Raw genomic sequence first — 21,068 nt, forward strand, 5'->3', positions numbered from 1 at the left:
TTGATATTAGTGTCTAATCAGATTATGTTTTGTATCAAAATGATCTTAATTGAATGACCTCTACCATGACCCATTGACCTCTACTGCAAAATTTGACCTTGACCCATACCTATAGACAGTAATAATTATCTTTACAGTTCCGATCCGACCTCAGTTATAGGAAAAGGTCAAAGGGTATGAGAACCTGCAAATGAAATAAGATTTCTTTGGTTTTGGAGTCCAAATGCAATATTTGTATAATGTCTGGGTCAATATGTGCAAGTGGAGCCATGAATAGTTGCTTGAAATATAATTGGACAAGACTGAATAATGTGTGGTTCATATTTTAACTTCAGCGATGAATTAGTGCATTTCAATCTGTGAGACCAGTCAGGTATTTCAGGCGCAAATCACATGGCAAGCCCTAAAGATACTGTATTAGCTCTTTAGTAAATGTGTAATGATATATTGATTCTGGTGAATTGAAATTCATTATATCAGTACAATCTTGTTGAACCTATTTTGAAAAAAAAAAATTTCAGTTTATCCGATACAATCTTACCATAGATTCTTTTCTTTTTTTACATTTTTGTGCGAGTTTTCAAAATGTCACATACATATAGTGATGCATCAGAGTTAAGTGCACTAATTTTGTCCATTAATCATCAATACAATCTTGCAGAACCTTTTTTTCTAACAGATAAAGAATGTCTCAAAAGACAATGTATTTAGAATGTAGCAAGGCACAAAAAGTGAAGATAGCTTCACGAACCAACCAAAATAGCAATAAAATTCCGGATTAAAATGATAAAACACATATTCTGCGAATGTGCACAATGAGAGGAGAGTCATGTTCATCATCGTTCTACATCTCAGCCCGTGCACAATGCAGCCACTGCAGCTGTATTGCTTTTGAATGGTAGTTTGTAATTTCCCCATGTGTGTGTTCTTAATGAAGATTGTCATGCAGGTTGAAGCATTGAAGTGTTGAGTAGATGACATTGGTGTTGATACAATCAGGCTGGTGTCTATCAATACCTGCTACAACTAATGATTGTGTATTACCCTCGGAGTAACATGATAGTCTTTGTAATGCATGCATGCATAGTTATTGTTGTGGACTCAGTGTTTGACTTCGTGATCGGAAATTCACCATGAGTTTAAATCCCAGGTTAGGCCTGATTATGAGCCCTGATTTGTCAGCGACACACCCTTCTGTGAGTTTGATCTATCCTTGGTTTGAATCCCAGGTTAGGCCTGATTATGAGCCCTGGTTTGACAGCGCCACACCCTTGCTGTGGGTTTGATCTATCCTTGGTTTGAATAAGTGGTGTAGAGGTAGACTATTGGTCACAGCACTTGCTCATCACACTGAACTCATGGGTTCGATTCCTCGCATGGGTACAAGGAACTGATTATTGATATTGATTACACATACTCAAATATCAGACTTCACAGGTTGACTTCGATCTAAGATCCTATCCAAGTAGCCATTGTGGTCAATGGATCTCCATGTTACAATATGCATGTAATACTTGGAACTATTATCCTGGCAACAAGTGTCATACTCCCAAATCCGTTTTTAAATACTTGGTACGATTTTGTCAAATAAAGTGAGTGAGTGAGTTTGGTTTTACGCCGCTTTTAGCAATATTCCAGCAATGTCACGGCAAGGGACACCAGAAATGGGCTTCACACATTATGTCGGGATTCGAACCCGGGCTTCGGCGTGACGAGTGATCACTTTAACCACTAGGCTACCCGACCGCCCCTTGTCAAATAAAGACAATACTGGAGTAGAGCACAGTCACATACCAAGTGTCATGACATGATTTGGTGAGACAGTGGTAGAGTGTCTGAGTGCACTGGTTTGGAAAACTCTCATGGCATCAATAAGTGGAGGAACCCCCCTGGGGAACAAGCCAGATGCGTCGCTCACACTCTCGACGACTCCTAAATAAATGGTCAACGTCGCGACCTCTATAATGTGATAATTTTCCTGCTGAGCAAATCCAATTTATAGAAAAATAAATGTATTTGTGGTAAGAAAATTGTCCCATTTTGCCCCATGGAATTAACAAGGTCTCCAATGAATGTCTCAAACTGCATGGCTTCAGGCAAGACAGGCTGGATGCTGAAAGGGATTTGATTTTCAATATGTAGCTGCCCATGTTTCAACAGCAAATTCTACTTTCCGGGGCTGCCTTACACTGACATTTGTAACTAGAGGACCTCTTGTTTATTATTTCAGTGCACTTGGACTTTGGGTCCTTGTGACCCCCTGTACTATGTAACATCATTCCTTCAGGGAGGTTGCTTGGGATGTTGTTAGGGAGGTTGTTAAGGAGGTTGCTGGGGAGGTTGTTAGGGCTGTAGTTGAGGAGGTTGTTAGGGATGTTGTTAGTGTTGTTGTTAGGGACATTGCTGGAGATGTGTTATAGAGGTTGTTATGGATGTTGCAGGGGATGTTGCTTGGGATGTTGCTAGGGATATTGTTGGAGGTGTTGCATGGGATGATGTTAACGATGTTGCTGGAGATGCTGCTGGGGATGTTGCCAGGGATGCCTCTATTGATAGGGATGTTCTCGGAATGCTATTAAGGATGTAGGGAGCACCTTTAGAATGTAGTACCACAACTTCTTGTGAGGATGATCTCTGGCAAAGGTCACAGAGACAAGCAACCAGTTTTTTGTGAGAATCTGTTGGACGCGAACTCACGACCTTAAGATGAGTGAGACTGAACGGAAAGGGTCGAAGAGTTGACGCAGTCTACAACTGCGGGTAGGCATGGTGTTAAACTAACACTTATTCAATGAAAACATGTCTTTTTTTTCTTTGAAAGAACCTTTCCTCTTCTGCTGTTTTTGGGTGGTTTCATGTGGAATCAAGCAAACCAGACTGAACTAGACTTGCCTAGGCTTTTAGTAAAAAATACCTAAAAAATATAAATTCCACAGTCATGGTGTATCATGACTATATTCTATAGACACTCACAGGTGATCCTGATGCCATCTGGCACATTCATCCCATCCCGTAATCTACCAGTACAAGATGCCGAGTGGTGAGGTATTAGCCTATATCCATGAATGGCTCCAGGCATGAAACGTTGAATTCATGGGCATGCATGAAATGCAGGGTTTTAATAATTCGTCGGGTGATTTTGTCACAGAAAAGTGTGGTAGGGAACACTATAAGGATAACGTGGATTGTAATAAGGAACTAGGAAGGCATAAGCATTGCTACTGACATCACGTGGTTGAGTGTTTGGACAGGCGACGTTTAGATGTGTGCAACGTTTAGATGTGTGCAACGTAAATAAATAAATATGAAATAAACTGCCTTCCTGTGCATAATAATTAAAACTAAAGAAGCCAAAAAACATAATATGCATATCGGTACCCATTTACTATCCATTCTTCCACATGAGCTTATTTGAAACCCCAAAAAACATTTTTGAAAATATAAATTCTTTAATAAATTTCTGCCTGCTATAAAATGTGCCGTCGCAGGCTATATTTAGTAAACAAATATTGAAAACTCTCAACATCACTAGGCTTATTCATTGACATCTCATGTGGAGATGATAGATCACTGAGAGGAGCTTATGCATTCTCAATGGCCCCTGACATCACAGGGCATTGTTTCACTGTTGTGTCTGGCAACACTTTCACAAATTACATCTTTGGGTATTGTGATGTTGTTTGAAAAGTTTGAGATGCTGTATTTTATAGTTGGGAAAGTTTCTTGGAATGTTGTTAGGATATTGCTGGGAACGTTGCAAGGGAGTTATAGGAAGTAGAAATTCTGTTATTGTCTGTAATAAGGTTATGAATGTGTTCTGATTGGATGCTTCTTCAAACAAGTGGCGATGCAGAAAAAAACAAATGGTAAAATAAATGATCATAAATATTTGATAATTTTTTTACATACATTAAAATTATTGAGAATGTAATATTGATGTCAACTATTGACATTGTCATCAATTTATTGCCTATTAGCTATAGACAAAAGCAATACATCGATCTATTGTTTCACTTCTATATTTTGTATGTATACTTAATCAGAACAATGGCAGTATTAAATTTAATCCTTTCTCAGCTTGCTGTTCCAGTGTTATATATGGCCGCTATGACAGCCATATCAAATATGCCAAATCAGGAATATTTTGTCGAGATGTACCGATATTGAAACTCCTATGATACTAAAAGGATAATTTTATGTTGCTTGGCAACAAGATGGGTACTAAAATATCTGGCTTCCCTAAAAATAATATGATTCATGTGTGATTAATCGATTCAACCCAGATATAACACTCACTTCAGATGGAACTAACGAGAAACATAATGAATCAAAGAAATGCAATGATAATATTTGCACATCTGTTGATGACATTATGGGAAAACATGTGTCTCGACATGTATTGATGATCGAAAAGACTCAGTAATCAATGCTTCTGTGAATAAAAACATTGTTATACAGTGTCCCAATGTCGTCATGTCCTTGACCCAGTTGAATAGCAGTGTCAGTTTAAAGAAATTCACTTTGGGGCCTTAAGTGGTAATGTCGCCGGGAATTGAATTGCAGTTGTCAAAGATTATGCCATTGAGTCTGAGAGATCCTGTCAGATTATTTTCATGTTTTTCATTCATACATTTGGGAATTTTATTGACCTTGGAAACCTCTGTTGGAGGTTTTGAAATAAAAAAACATGTCTTTAATTGAATATTTTATTAATTAATTTTTTCAAAGATTTTCAACCAAACATTTATATGAATACTATTTTGCTGTAAGAGTTAAAAGGGTTTCATCAGAAATAAGGGATGTTTTGACTAAGGTTGTCAGTTTCAGATGTTTCTTACACTTTCAAATGTTATTTTTTTCAATTTATCATGAAAGTAAGACATGCATGGAAGAGTGTCAATCAATGTAACTGAAGGAGAAGGATGGACATTTCCTTTGACATTTCGTGTCATTAGCTGGAAAGTTTTCAAACAAAGTTTGTCTTTTAGTTGTTAGCAGTGGTACACCTGCTATTATTAGGTTTGGTTTCATGTGAAGACCACCTCCCGAAAACACCCGAGTAAAATCTGTGTCCTTTTGACCAAAGAATGAGTATTGGTCAAGACCACTTCCTGAAAACACCCAAGTAATATCTGTGTCCTTTTGACCAAAGAATGAGTATTGGTCAAGACCACCTCCTGAAAACACCCAAGTAAAATCTGTGTCCTTTTGACCAAAGAATGAGTATCGGTCAAGACCACTTCCTGAAAACACCCAAGTAAAATCTGTGTCCTTTTGACCAATGATTGAGTATTGGTCATGAGGTGTCAACTTGAGATGGAAATGAAGTGTGACACTTTTTTTTTAATAATTCAGTTTGATCAGAAGCAATGTCGATAATATAAGCAGCTTTGTATATATTAGAAAAGATTGATCCTCGGTAAAATATCTTGCCATTGATGTGCCACATTCCACTAGACGGCATCAATATCACAATATGTAATATATATGCTTCACACAATATTTGATTAATCAGACAGAGGGTGTGAGTGCCATCACACCAAGGTAAGTATTTTGCCGGATCAACTGTACTTGAGACCTGCTGTGGCATTGGCCTTTATTAGCTATCAGTGTAAATAGCAAGGACAAACACTGGCGGTGTTGATGAAGTAATTTGTGTGGGTGATTTGTGAGGGAAAGATTCTGATCAAGTGGGTGGGTCTGTTAGTGAGTGAGTTGACGTTGGAATCATTTTGGGGAGAAATTAATTAACCTTGCCCAGAAAAACAATTTTTAAAAATGATTCTTCCAACTTAAAATAGGTGCAAGTTCACCATGGAGTGAGTGAGTGAGTGAGTTGGGTTTAACGCCGCTTTTAACACTATTCCAGTTATATCACGGCGTGGCAGCTAAATGTGGGAGGGAAGTCCCCGAAGTGATGCAGGTCTCAGACGTTAACCACTTCGGTGAAACCCACGAGCACATGTATGGTGCTGACAAACCTAGAAACATAATCGGGCGAACCAGGATTCGAACCCACAATCATAGGTCTCTGGCGTGCCCAAGGGATGCAACTAGGCACAGCAAATCGTGGCGCCTTAGACGACTGGGCCACCCGTTCCCCCCCCCTCACCTTGGAGTGAGTGAGTGAGCAAGGTCTCATTATGTTCAGATCAGGTCAGGCACACAACATAACATACTTGGTTTGAAAATTACACATGCTGTTTGCTTCACAAGATCCCAAAGACCCGGGTTCAATTCCCCACATGGGTACATTGTGTACAGGCCGTTTCTTATGTCCCCTGTCTTGATATTGTGGTAATAATGCTAAAAGCAGCGGAAAACCATATTCACTCACTCTTCACAGGAATTGACACAATGTTATCAGTTCAGTGGAATAGAACTAACTTTGTTCAAGGTTCATCTTGAGTGAGAGTCAGTCAGTCAGTCAGTCAGTCAGTCAGTCAGTCAGTCAGTCAACCTTCGCTCTACGGGTGGCCACTTTTTCCACTTGACCATGGAGCAGGTCTCATCCAGCATAAAGCTGTTAGTCGATGATACAACCGAAATACAGAGGAATCATTCTTGGCCTGACCTCACTTATCCCAGAACCTGCCTATCGAGCGCCTTTTATGAAAAAAAACAAGAAAAAAACCCCGCACTGTTATGAAATGGCCGATTTATCTGGAAATCCGGTTTCCGGAACCGGAAGGTGAATTTCACTAACCAACAATTGCACACAATTATGTACCACTTACCGGACAGCGTCATTGGGCAACCATGTTTGTTTAGTAGAGCATCACACGGCAGCCAACATCAAAGTATCAGGTAGCATTTGATCACAGTGGATTAAGATGCTGTTTGGATTGATTGACTGGCTATTTATCCAATTTTGATTGGACAATAAGTACCAATTAGAAATTTGACACTAATTTGCCAACTTTTAAACAACATATTGGTTGCTTGCATTTGACAGTCAGATAAGGTCACGTGACAAAAACTGAATAGAGAATGTGCACATGAAAGTTAATTTTTTGTTGTATAGTGTGTTTTCATTTGGCAGGGGAGCTAACTCTGGTCAGTTTACGTAGTGATTTACAAATATAGAAATCCGTTTGTATGGACGATTACTCGAAAAAAGCAAGTATTTGGATAATTGGGGTTCCTCTGTATCTTTTATGCCATGTGAAATCACCTGACTGAAAGTCAAGTTTGCCAATGTTATGGCCGGGTTGTGCCTCATCTGTTGACATCAACATCGGCTTGTGAATCTTAAAACAACTTCACCTCAAAGACCATTGGACCACTAAAGTTGAACTCTGACATACCTGTTCCAACCTATGATGACATCTGAATATATGCAAGACATTTTGAATATGATTGTCAATATGGCAGCCATGGTGGCCATATTGAAAATCTTATAAATGGATATTTATAGATTTTTGTTTTAAATTGTAATGAAATTTGGGGCTCAACATTTTTGTGTCCTTTTTCAGCTCCCTGTGAAACAAATTTCTGTGCTTTTGGGGCCCACTGCATGGTAAACAGCACAAGTGGGACGCACTACTGCAAGTGTGACACCTCCTGCGACGACCTCTTCGCGCCAGTGTGCGGCACAGATGACGTCTCGTACATCAACGAATGCTACCTGAAAAGAGAAAGTTGTCTCTCAAAGCGTCGCATTAAAGTGAAGCTTCAGGGAAATTGTGGTAAGTGAAATATTGTTCTCAGGCAGATACCCAGCTCCTTTAAAACCCTTGCTGATGCGCTGCCTGGTCAGTTTTTCAAAATATTTGTTCCTAGCCTTGAAAAGTTTTGCCACAGGTTTGCTTCAATTTTTTCTTCAGAATGTATACTCCAATGTATATTTTTTTCAGGAGATATATCTTCTTCATTTCTTCCTGTTTTGTGAAATAATTGTTTTGATTTTCTTTTCAGATGTTTGTTTATAGCTCATTCAATGACATTATCGTTTTACATGTATATAAAATATTTCTGCAATGATGAATTTGTAATGTAACATTTGGGTAATTCAATTCTGATTCATTGAAATATTTCTCAGAAAATTGGAAAAGTTTCAAAAACCTGGTTTTATTTGGATAAAAAATTGTTTTGGATTATTTGTAGCAATCCTTCCTGGTGAGATGGGGTTTCGCTCTGGTATCATGTTATGAAACTAGACCAATTACAGTCTCATACATTTTAAATACCGTATTCAATGTAATAAGCGCCCACAGCGATATTTGCTAATATATTGGCTAGTGAGCAATCCCAATTAGCACCATTTCCAATTGATCAATGTACACAAGACTTATTTATTCATGTATGCTACGCACTCGTGTGTTATATGCAACCTTAATTATGGGCAATTAAATTCTGGAAAAATCTCTCTCATATATAAATATTTCAGGCAGTCAGCATAAACCACGAAATTTATCTTTCAACTCTGGTTTTTTTCACCAAAATAATATTCTAATAAGAGCCCCCTATTTCTAATTTTGAGAGCGCCCTGGGCTCTTATTACGTCGAATACGGTACACATTAATTTTAATTCAGACCTCAGAGGACATGTTGCCAACTTTTTTAAGTTGATGATCAGCATACATTTGCCAACTCACTCTAAATTGATACAAACCAGATTCGATTTTAATTATTCCAATGCCCCTGACATCGTACATTTGCTGGAGGAATTCCTGCTATCAAAAGCAACTTTCTGATTAAATTATTTTTTTGAATTACGACCATTTCAGTAATGTTTAAAGTCCCCTTTGGTCACATTGTGGTTTGTATATTTTTACCACTATATACCATGTGCCCCAACAGAACTATTTCATTTTCACATTGTTCAAGTGAGAAAGCACAGACCAGACCCTTGAGGATTCCGAGTATGAATGTACATCCTGAGCAATCTTTGCTTGTAACAGGTGACTAGATACAGGGTCAGGCTCACTGACTTGGTTGAATGCAGGTCATCGTATCCCAATTGCATGGAGCGATGGTTATGCTGTCAACCTCTGGTTTGTCTGGTTTGGAATATTTACACATAGCTGGAATATTGCTGAGGACACCCCACCCCACCCCACCCCACCCTCTCAGCCCTCCCCCCACCCCACCTCTCACACCTCCCAACAAGAAGTGAAGACACAGAGCACTTATGTATACAGTGTGGATATTTATCTTTTTTCTTGTCAAATGATATGTTTATCTCATTGAGTGACCTGATGAGTTGATATTTTCATGAGTGGCACAACCGCACATGGAAATGTGACCCGTGAAGATCCGGGGTAGAACAGGTCTTCAGCAACCCATGCTTGCCGTAAAAGGCGACTATGTGTGTCATAAGAAGCAACTAACAGGATCGTGTAGTCAGGCTCACTGACTTGGTTGATGCATGTCATCGATCTGGATTGATGCTCATGATGTCAATCACTGGATTGTCTGGTCCAGACTTGATTATTTACAGATCGCCGTCATATAGCTGGAATATTGCTGAGTGTGGCGTTAAACAATAAACAAACAAACAAACATGGAAATATCAACTTTGGTAATGAATACACAATGTAACAGTACTTTTTTGGGTTGAGTCCCGTCCAAGTTTTGAACCCACACTGCCAGAGTGAGGCACCTAATCGCCAGCACACAAAGTCAGCAATCTAACCCACTCAGCAAACTTGCAGGCCATGTTATTAATTCGACAAGAAAAAGACAAATATTCAATGTATTATGTATTTTCTTGCATGATTTTCCTGATCTATCTGAAAACCTGAATATCATTGAGGTAAACTGAAAGTAGTTCTGGCTTAGACGATTATTTCACTTGAGTGAAATATATCGATTTTATATTTGGATTTCCCACTAAATAAACAATAACGCCTCGTACTGTTCACAGTAATAATTCCAAACAGTCCAGGAGTAAAACGTGATGGACGTTCCTTGGTTGATTTGTGTCAAGAACAAGGAATAACAGTCAGGACTGATGTTCATTTCAGATTAACATCATTACTGTCCCATCTGCATTATGGTCTATCCATAGAAATTCACGTCAATTTCGAAATGAATGCATGTCAATTTCTCTACGACATGTCAGAAACAAAGTACCAGTGAGCTCAATGAAGGAATTGATAACGGATGAAGTAATAGGTATTTTCTTCCCTGATGCTGCCTGAACAATATCCAATTACGAGAATGCTAATGGCCCAACTTTATGTCTGGTTTGTATTAAAACAGTTTCTGAAATATAACATGATTGGTTTATTTTGAGGAAAACTGGTTAATTGAAGGTATAGAATTTAGAAAAAAATCTGTGAAAGCTGAGAAAATAGCAAAATGCCAGGTCTTTTTAAAATTTTGAATGTGAAACAATGTTCATTACATTGCAGAACTATTTTTTTGCGAGGTCATGGAAATGGGTTTTCGCAAAACAAGTGAAATCATACATAGATATTTTTCAGATTTGTCACATTGGGAAAATTTCTCCTCAGAACCTTTTAATTTTAAAAGGAATATGGTGTGCAGACCTGTTCTTAATTCATTTTACTTGTTTTGCTGAAAATTCTCTCATGTAGTGATGTTATATCATGAAACATTGGGGTGATTTTTGTCACAAACTCAGTCTTTTTCTGTCCCTGCTTGCAAATATATATTTTTATTCTCAAACCAAATAATTTAAAAACTTTTCACATCACAGTATTTTTTACGACATGTCTAGCAAACTATTTGTCTCTTTTGATAAGACGAAAGCTGTATTAGTTAATGGGCCCAGGGTATTCATTATAGGCGGATCCAGAGGTGAGATCCCCCTCCCCCATCACCCTCCCCCATCACCCTTTTGGACATCAAATAGAGAGAGGATTTTGATATGTGGGACCCATCACTTTTATAAATGCTTGATCCACCCTTGGTATTTATATTGATAATATAGAGCTATGTCATTCAAATCAGACTCAAAAGTAAATGTTATGATGCTGAGTGGATCCAGGGTATTTACCTGGAAGAAAGATATTATATCCTGGATAAAAGAAGATGAGAAAAAGGTGGGGTGGTGCTAAAAAAGATGTAGTTTTTTTGTTCATCTCCAACATTTTATGGCTTATGTCTTATATATTTATTGCTGAATTACCAAGCACAAGCTTATACCCAAGGCAAATATTTGTACAATTTAACTGCATTTTTATATAATGTTACCAAGGTAAGTTCTGCATGTATCAGATTTGCATGAAAATATATTCTTGGTTCCAAGGCATAAGCTCATCTGCAAGTCACATCAAAATCATAATACCTAGGGATATTGGGCAAAACAGGTCCCCGAACCAAAACTTGTCTTTTTGATAATGTGGTTCAATGTGTGTCCTGACTGATTGTTTGTCATCATATCCAGATGGCATGGATCATTGCTTATGCTATCAACCACTAGTTTTAACTGCTTCAGTTAATTACAAGTTGCGGTGATAGATGGAATATTGCTGACCGTGGTGTAAAACAACATTCACTCACTCCCCAAAACAGACTCATCGTCACCAACAATGCTTGGGAACCTTTCATTATTTGCCAATACTGTATTTGACATAATAAGTGTCCAGGGCGCTCTCAAAATTTGAAATAGAGGGCTGTTATTTAAATATTATTTTGGTGGAAAAAACAGTTGAAAGATAAATTTCGTGGTTTATGCTGACGGCCTGACTGTTTATATATGACAGAAATATTACACCTATATATTACGTATTATACACGAATAAATAAGTCTTGTGTACATTGATCAATCGGAAGGGGTGCTAATTGGGATTGTTCACTTGCCAATATATTAGCAAATATCGCCATGGGCGCTTATTAGAGCAGGGCACTTATTACGTCGAATACGGTATGGTTTGTTTTTTCCCTTAATACTCTTTTTTCCCTTGATGCTTTTTTGTTTCCATTTTATTCTTTATTCTTTCCATTAAGTTTCATTTTTTCCAGATGGTTTATTTTCAACTTTGCAATGGTATATGCTTTGTGTTACTGCCTGTTGGTTAAACTTCCCCAACATTTTCCCTTATTTTTGTAGCATGTTTTGATTAAAGATTATTCCCGCATGTGTGTTTTGTTGTGTGTTGTTCACATGCATGGATACTTTTTTAAGCCTGTGCTGCTGTTGGAGAAATGTTTCAGCAAACAGACATCATGGATGCTACTGTCAGCATCAAGCCATACCGTAAACATGGGTTTGAAATGGTTCCACTTGATTTGTGGCAATGATTGATGAAGGATATTCAGTTCAGATAGAGATTTTATATATTTCCACAAGTATACAGTTTGTCCTGAGATGCAGACGTTGATCACTCCTTGCGATGGAGCAGCCAACAGTCACGACTGCTCTGTTCCTGTTCTTTTTATCACTCTCTCCATCCCACCACAGGGAAACTATTGTGTAAAGATGGAGGTGACCCACTGCACAGTGCTTATGGGCAGCCCAATGTAGATCTTGTATATTAAAGTAAGGTTGTGGACTGAGAACAAGTCTAGACAATGGAATGGGGATTTCCTGGTTGAAGGCAGACTGCCAGGGATATTCAGTAAACAATAAGTTGTGTTTACAACACTGACATTACTGTTGGGTCTGTTATTCTGAACAGTTGTAATAATTAGATACAATGTTCAAGAAATAGAGAATCTCACCCTTGTGTCTTTTGATATCAAATATATCAACACGAGTTGATAAAAGTGGAAAAACACCAAGGCTTGCCGAGGAGTTTTTCCTCTTTTATCAACGAGTGTTGATATATTTGATATCAAAAGATACGGGGTTGAGATTTTATTTATCATCCAACATCATTCTTCCAACTTTTTCAGTTTGTAGACAGTAATAAGCAGTGTCTTAAAGGTGAAAAGTGCTGCTAATAGCATCAGTAGTAGAACAATTATTTATGTCATTTGTTTGTGACACAATGACGTCACAATGGTCTGCAAAGCATTGTGATGCAATTTCTTTGCAGCGGTATCTACAATGTATATATCGCTTGATCTCACCCAAGCTATATCTCCTGTGGGAGCCAGTTTTGGATGATAATATTTAATAAGGATATCATGGTGAATTCTTAGAAATAATGATACTTTAGCAAGCACTATGATGCTTCCATTACACAACCTTCTAATTATAGCCTCAGAAGGAAACTGCCTCCGTTATAGCTGAACTATGTGCAGTATTAAACAACAAAGAAGGAAGCTGATTCCTTTAGGGACCATCATTTAGCTACAGCGGAATGTCATTAGGAGATGAGCCTGTAATCACACTTACAAGTTAAATATGGCGCTCTGTGTCGTGTGATTTGAAGATGCATGAGGTCAGACATCCCCTTGACTTTTTACTGTGCACTTATTCTAATGTTATCATGATTGTCTTCAGGGTAAAGTAATACCTGTCAGTATTTAAGATACAGTCAAGTCCCGTTAATCCGACATCGATGGTTGCATGTGATTATGTCGGATTAACGAGTATGTCGGATAAACAAAATTAAGCAATATCAACATTCGTGATCGAAAATTGGACAACTACACGATAGATAACGATTCAAACACATAATAAAAAAAACATGAAATAAATATTCATATTGTTATGTTACATTGTTAGGGGAATATGTTTTCTAATCATGGAACCTCTAAAGTTAAACTAAACAACTGTTACGGACTGTATGACTTATTAGAAAGAGCTTAGAAAGCTGCTTTTTAAGTGGCTAACGTTGACTTCCTGTTAGTCATTTCATTGGTAGGTCATAGTTCGCAAAAGGTTGATTCTTTATTTAAAGCATTAATTGTTTATTGTTAAGCAAGTTTACCTCTGCAGCCGTTGTAATATGCAGCTACCAGCCGATTCGTCTCGCAACAAAACACGGGCTGTGTACTCTCGGGCAGATGACCACGGAGTATGCTGATGACTGTGTCGGATTAACGAGACTGATTAATGAGTGATTTCGGTAATTCGTTGCAAATTAGTAGTGTCGGAGCCGGAATGCGAGACTGCCGGATTAACGGGTCTAGATAGCGCTGATTCAATCGGTTCCCATCATTAGCGTCGGATAATGCTGATTGTCGGTTTAACGAGTGTCAGATTAACGAGACTTGACTGTAGAAAGTATTCCCTACCCTTGTACAGTGTAATAAAGGATAGTTTTGCCCTGAACTATAAAAGTTATAGCACAAGGACCAAGGATATGTTAGATCACGGGGGAGGTATTTGAACAGCATCTTGATGCAACTCAAAGAGTGTACTTTACCGCAGGATAAAGTAACGTCGGCGCCTTTGATCTTTCAGTGAAGCATCTTAGAATAACCGGTTAATTTATGGGTTTTCATGCGGAATTGTTGGTTAAAGGGTTAGAGCATCATTCGTCAATTTGTATTTATGTTATTGTTATAAGTAGAAACCTGAGATCTTGTAAAGAAATTTGTATACAGTGTTTTCAAACAGATGTTTTTCAATAATTACACTTTTTATGAAGCTTTTGGTTTTGAAATGAACCAAATCACACATTTTTTATGATAAATCTACATTGTGGTTCCCTTGTTCAGTGATGGCTGTAAAAGATGGATCTCTTTCCAATAGGGTGAGAGAGGAATAAAGGTGATGATTTATCAGATTTGAAACAAAGTTGAAATTAATAGCCAGACCCAGTGAAATCTTAATGTGGGTATGGAATGAGTACTAGCATGAGGCATTGTAATTGATTGGGTAAGATTTGCAGTGATCTAAAAGGCTTAAAATGAATTTGGTGTAACCTCTTTGTCATTGACTGTCTTTCTGAAGGAACTATGGGCTTAGATGATTAGTTCATAATGAGATTTTCACAGCGGAGTAGGAAATTGCTGGTTCTTTGGTTGTTGGTTTTGGGTTATATTTTCAATTATTTTTTCTTTTGTTTAAAAAGAGGTATTCTTTCAGTCATTCTGTGAACTCAGGAGAAGCTGTTTTTCAAAAGAAACTTACAAATGATTGGTTATATTGATGAAGCAATTATTGGAGTGGCTTACTTTTCAGGGGAAGTGTCCGACATCTACTTTCCGAGCTGAATTCCATGCCCTGTTTGATTGTGAAAACAAACTTGAGATTTCGGACAAAAAACATGTCATGAAATTGAACTATTCTATAAACTGCGCCTGAGGTGGAATAATTTGTGAAGTTATTTCCAATATTTGAACAGGGATTTGTGAAATTCATTCCAATTGGCAGGGACGAAAGTCAGGAATTAAAACATTGTGGTCAGAATGGAAGAAATTATTTTTTCTTCTGAATGCAGTTTTCCATAAATTCAGCACTTTTGATTTAAAAAAAGGTATTTGAAGTATTTCTTTGTTAAAAAGTTAGGTGTTAGACATTTGTCAATTCACGGGAGTGTGGTTTAAAACATTGTGGTCAGAATGGAAGAAATTATTTTTCTTCTGAATGCAGTTTTCCATAAATTCAGCACTTTTAATTTAAAAAAAGGTATTTGAAGTATTTCTTTTTTAAAAAGTTAGGTGTTAGACATTTGTCGATTCACAGGAGTGTGATTTATTTCTGCATATATCATAGACGTTATTGAATGTGAGATGAGGTGAAATAGGGTTTAACATTGTGCTCAACATTACTGCACTAAATGTGCATCCACTTTTTTGTGTGGACTAATGCCACTTCGGTAGCGCTGAGATTCCATACCACAATTTAACATGGATCCCCTATGCAGACACAGTATTCTGACGCTGAGCCAACCAGTCCTTGTTATAGCCCCTTAATGCCGATCACCAGTAAGGGTAAAAAAAAGTACCATCTTTTAATGTCTTTTGATATGATGCGGCCGGGGATCAAAGTACCAATCTTCCTCTCTCAGTTGAACAGATGGATAGAAGAACGATAGTTTGTTTAAGTTTTTCTGTCTTAGTTTTTGAGGAGAGGGTTTAATACGGTCTTAGTTCTTTCTTTAAATGTCTTTAAAGTTTATTGACCTCTTCATTATGACTAATTATTTCACTGCCACATGCTTGGAAGATTGATGCATTAAGGTACATGTTTCACGATCTGATGAATGGGTTCACAGAACCCTACGTTTGTCATTTGGCAGCAAGATCATTCAAAAAAGGTTCAACTCAGGTTGTAATTATTGTGAATGATCAGCTCTTGTAGCTATGGTAACCAATCACTGTCATCTTCAGGTTTATTTTGCATAACATCCCCCAAGGGAAGTCCACTGTCATCAATCCCAATTGCGTGGATCAAGGCTCATGATATTAATCACTGGATTGTCTGGTCCAGACTCGATTATTTACAGACAGCCATCATATAGCTGAAATATTGCTTAGTGCGGTGTTAAACAACAAACCAACCAACCAACCACAGGCAGTGAGGTAGCCTGGTGGTGAAGCGTTCACAATTGTCACGCCAAAGCCCCGGGTTCGATTCCTTCACATTGTATCGAAGTGATGTTGCTGGAATATTGCTAAAAGCAGTAAAATCTCACTCATCCACTCACCCACCCACTCACTCACTCACTCGCTCTGCTGAATTAATCAATATTCATTCACTCTTTGTCTACATAAATGATCGAATCAGTGTCAAATGTAGCTATTCTTTACAACAATATGCTTGACAACAATATTTTGTAAAGTTTCATCTGGAATTTAAGTTTTAAAGTTCCAAGTCTCAATGTAGTTTCCTAAGAATTCACTTTGAAATAGCGCACATGACCCTGAATACTGTAAAGCCTTTGAACAGATGAAGATTATTGTGAACCTCAACATTTTTCCATCTGTTTTCAATTACACCAAGATATCTAAGCTGAGCCCAACATCAACTTTTTAAGGATCAATGTGACTGAAGTCTGACTGACAATATTCAAAATTGAAATTGTATCTGACATGGCAGATTTGGTTCTATAACTAAAAAAATTAGCTTATTATTCTAAAAGGTTGATTTGAAATGTTAAAACATGCAGAGACATGTTCTGTATTTTTTGTTAATATCTTTAATGCAAAATTTGAAAACAAACATGATTGAATGTTCTTTGTGGCGATTTAAAAACCAAACAATCAAGGATCTTTTTTCTGATTGGTAAAGGTCAGGACAAGTGTTCAACACATGACAAGATCTTCTCCAGCACCAAAATGAAAGTTTTAAAGCGTCAATATCCTCCAGCTTCTGCAAGACACACTTTTAGAACATTGGTCTTTGGACTTTTCCCACTCCTACAGATTGAGTTGCTGGTGCAAATGCATTAACTTTGGGGAAATAATACCTTAAAATAATTTTGTCCTTAGACACCAAGCACAATAGTGTCTAGTTAGGCTATCAAACGAGGAGAAGTCCATTTGTAAATAGTGAATATGGAGCAGGCTCCGATCTTGCTTCTGCTCACTGGCTATAGGTCACGACTGAGGATGGTCTGTTTTCACGATGGCTCGGTGTGCGGTGAAATATGAAGGGTGATTGTGGTTAACATAGCATTCAAGATTGTTTGACTTTTGTAGAGACATACGTACATTTGTACTAATCTGGTTGGTTTGTTGGTTTGTTGTTTAATGCCGTACTCTGAAATATTCCTGCAAAATGACAGCGGTCTGTAAATAAGCGAGTCTGGACCAGACAATCCAGTGATTAATATCATGAGCATCGATCCACGCATCAACCAAGTCAGCGAGCCTGACCACCCGATCCCGTTAGTCGCTTCTTACGACAAACAGTCACCTTTTATGCAACCATGGGTTGCTGAAGACCTATTCTACCCCGGAATCTTCACGGGTCTGTACTAATCTGGACCTATGTTGGTTTTATAGAGCTAGCCCACTGAGACACCATGCCACTGTTTAACATGGATACCCCACTTGGACACAGTGTACTGATGCTGAGCTGATCAGTCCTTGTTTTATGCCTTTAATTCCCAGGCAGGGTAACAACAAATTTGAACATATGTTGGCATGATGTGGCCAGGGGATCGAGCCACTGGCCTTCCTCTCTCTGGGCAGATGCTGCATCCACTGCTCCCCGGAGGGAGTCACATGCAGTTAGACTGCACTGATATTTGGCTTGGTGTTGTTAATAAAGCAGTTGACCCGTGAAGATCCGGGATCGGGTGGTCAGGCTCGCTGACTTGGTTGGTGCATGCCATCGTATCCCAATTGCATAGCTCGATGCTTATAATGTCCATCACTGGATTGTCTGGTTCAAACTCAAATATTTACAGACCGCCATCATATAGCTGAAATATTGCTGAGTGCAGCATTATGCAATCAACAAAGAAACAAAACAAATAATAAAGCCATTCCTTCTGAGAACCAGGTATTCCATGTACCACAATGCTGTTTCCATGTGGAGACCCCGGGCAGAATAGGTCTCAAGTACCTACTGCTTGTAACAGTATTAATTCCATTGGGGATTCCAGCAAAGAATATGACCGTGTATCACAAATATGTCTTCCCATAGTGATTCCAGGGCTGGATTCAGGGTCAGAATTGGTCCCTAGTTCCCATGTTCATGAGAGCAATTTGATGAAGACTGGGTGTCATCATACCCCAGTCACATGCAGTGTTCATGCTATCAAGCTATCGTGCAATAACACTCACTCACTCTGAGCTTTAATATTGCTGACTGTGGCATAAAACAACATTCATTCTCTGAGAGGTGGAATATTGCAGACTGTGGCATAAAACAACACTCATTCACTCAGAAGTGAAATATTGCTGACTGCCATAAAACAACATTCACTCGCTCAGAAGTGGAATATTGCTGTGGCATAAAACAACATTCATTCTCTCAGAGGTGGAATATTGCTGAACGTGGCATAAAACAACATTCAATCTCTCAGAAGTGGAATATTGCTGTGGCATAAAACAGCATTCATTCTCTCAGAGGTGGAATATTGCTGACCATGGCATAAAACAACATTCAATCTCTCAGAAGTGGAATATTGCCGACTGTTGCATAAAACAATACTCACTCATCAGAGGTGGAATATTGCCGACTGTGGCATGAAAGAACATTCACTCTCTCAGAGGTGGAATATTGCTGAACGTGTCATAAAACAACATTCAGTCTCTCAGAAGTGGAATATTGCCGACTGTTGCATAAAACAACACTCACTCATCAGAGGTGGAATATTGCAGACTGTGTCATAAAACAACATTCAATCTCTCAGAGGTGGAATATTGCCGACTGTTGCATAAAACAACATTCACTCATCTGAGGAGGGAATATTGCTGATTGGCATAAAACAACACTCACTTGTCAGAGGTGGAATAATGCTGGCATAAAACAACACTCACTCATCAGAGGTGGAATAATGCCGACTGGCATAAAACAACACTCACTTGTCAGAGGTGGAATAATGCCGACTTGCATAAAACAACATTCACTCTACAGTACCGCCAAGATTGTTTTCTGACATGGATCCTCTCCAGAAGAAGAACAACTTCCTGTCTTTCATGCTGAACCCTTCCTTCTTGCATCACAGTCCGAGTTCTTGAATCAGCAGTAACTGAAATATTCCAGTCACTTGCAGTTAAACTTTGAGTGTCTTTGAAAATCTTTTTGTCTGGAATAATTGAAAACGCCCCTTGCAAAGTCATGTAGCAAACAAAATGTCTTCATAAATAACATCAAATGCAGGTTTGGTCATAAAATTTGTGGCAAAGCCTCTTAATTAAACGGCAAATTTGACATCGGAACCCTGTTCATCGGGTCCTCCTTCGGCCTTAGAACCAGGGTACTTTCATTTGCAGCTAACAATCGCCTGTACCGTTTTTTACATGATATTCTCATGCTTTAATTGGTTTGGCAAAGAATTTCCATGAAAAACATACCGCTTTAATTGAAAATGCAAGAGTACTTTGTTTATTAAGGCAGAGAATTAGACCTAAAAACTTATTATTGATTTTTTATGGGTAATGGACTGTGTGTGCAGATTAATTGAAGCGACAACAAAAAACAACATCAAAAGGATAAGAAATACTGAAATTGTGTAAACGAACTGACCTAGATGTTCTGTGAAAGTGTTCCACAAACCGTGAAGGAACGCGGATGTGTGCATACTTGTAGGAAAGCTGTGAAGTTGAGAGGGCATTCTCACCGCAACGCTCCATTAAAAACCAACTGCTGTTCCACCAATTTCTGGTCAAATAAGCTACTTGGATTGATGGCTTTTTTCAAGGCCAATGTAGAATTAATAGTCAATATCAAACCGGGTTTGTGAAGAGTGAAGGAATGTGACGGGAGTCACATACTGAGGGTATTTTTTAAAAAAGGTCATTAAAAATCAAATTCAGATGTGCACCGAACAACGTTCGCCTGGGTTGAGTTTCGGGGTAAAGAGTGCAGGTATTGGAGGAACTTTTTTGAATGTAACATGGTACTTAACTGATTGTCACATAACCCATGAATGTGACCGCGCCAATTTTCATAAACAACACCATGACACAAGTCTATAAGTACACCTCACGCACGCACGCACGCACGCACGCACACACACTCACGTACACACACACACACTCACGTACACACACACACACACACACCAGACTGCATGTCATGCCACGCCACAAAACACACCACACCACACAATAACACTCCTCACACACCACACCATACCACACCACACCACACCACACCACACAATAACACTCCTCAAACACAACACACACACACAATAACACTCCTCACACACCACACCACAACCCCACACAATAACACTCCTCACACACCACGCCACAACCCCACACAATAACACTCCTCACACACCACACCACACCACACCACACCACACCACACCACACCACACCACACCACACCACACAATAACACTTCTCACACACCACACCACACCACACCACACCACACCACACCACACCACACACACCACACAATGACACTCCTCACCCACCACACCACACCACACACCACACAATAACACATCTCACACACCACACAATAACACATCTCACACACCACACAATAACACTCCTCACACACCACACCACACACCGCACAATAACACTCCTCACACACCACACAATAACACATCTCACACACCACACAATAACACTCCTCACACACCACACCACACACCACGCAATAACACTCCTCACACACCACA

General features: G+C 38.7%; 1 protein-coding gene across 6 annotated transcripts in view; it reads left to right on the plus strand.

Moving 5' to 3' along the window:
- LOC139471511 (agrin-like) overlaps positions 1-21,068 on the plus strand; it is a 463,139-nt gene that overhangs the window by 240,193 nt on the left and 201,878 nt on the right. For all 6 annotated transcript variants that reach the window (XM_071253875.1, XM_071253868.1, XM_071253870.1 and 3 more), the window contains exon 3: positions 7,476-7,688. In XM_071253875.1, coding sequence (XP_071109976.1) covers positions 7,476-7,688 — 213 coding nt within the window. The remainder of the gene's footprint in view (positions 1-7,475; positions 7,689-21,068) is intronic.

The sequence above is a fragment of the Haliotis cracherodii genome, unplaced genomic scaffold, assembly GCF_022045235.1.
Source record: "Haliotis cracherodii isolate W230 unplaced genomic scaffold, xgHalCrac1.p SCAF_23, whole genome shotgun sequence".
Taxonomy (NCBI): Eukaryota; Metazoa; Mollusca; class Gastropoda; order Lepetellida; family Haliotidae; genus Haliotis; species Haliotis cracherodii.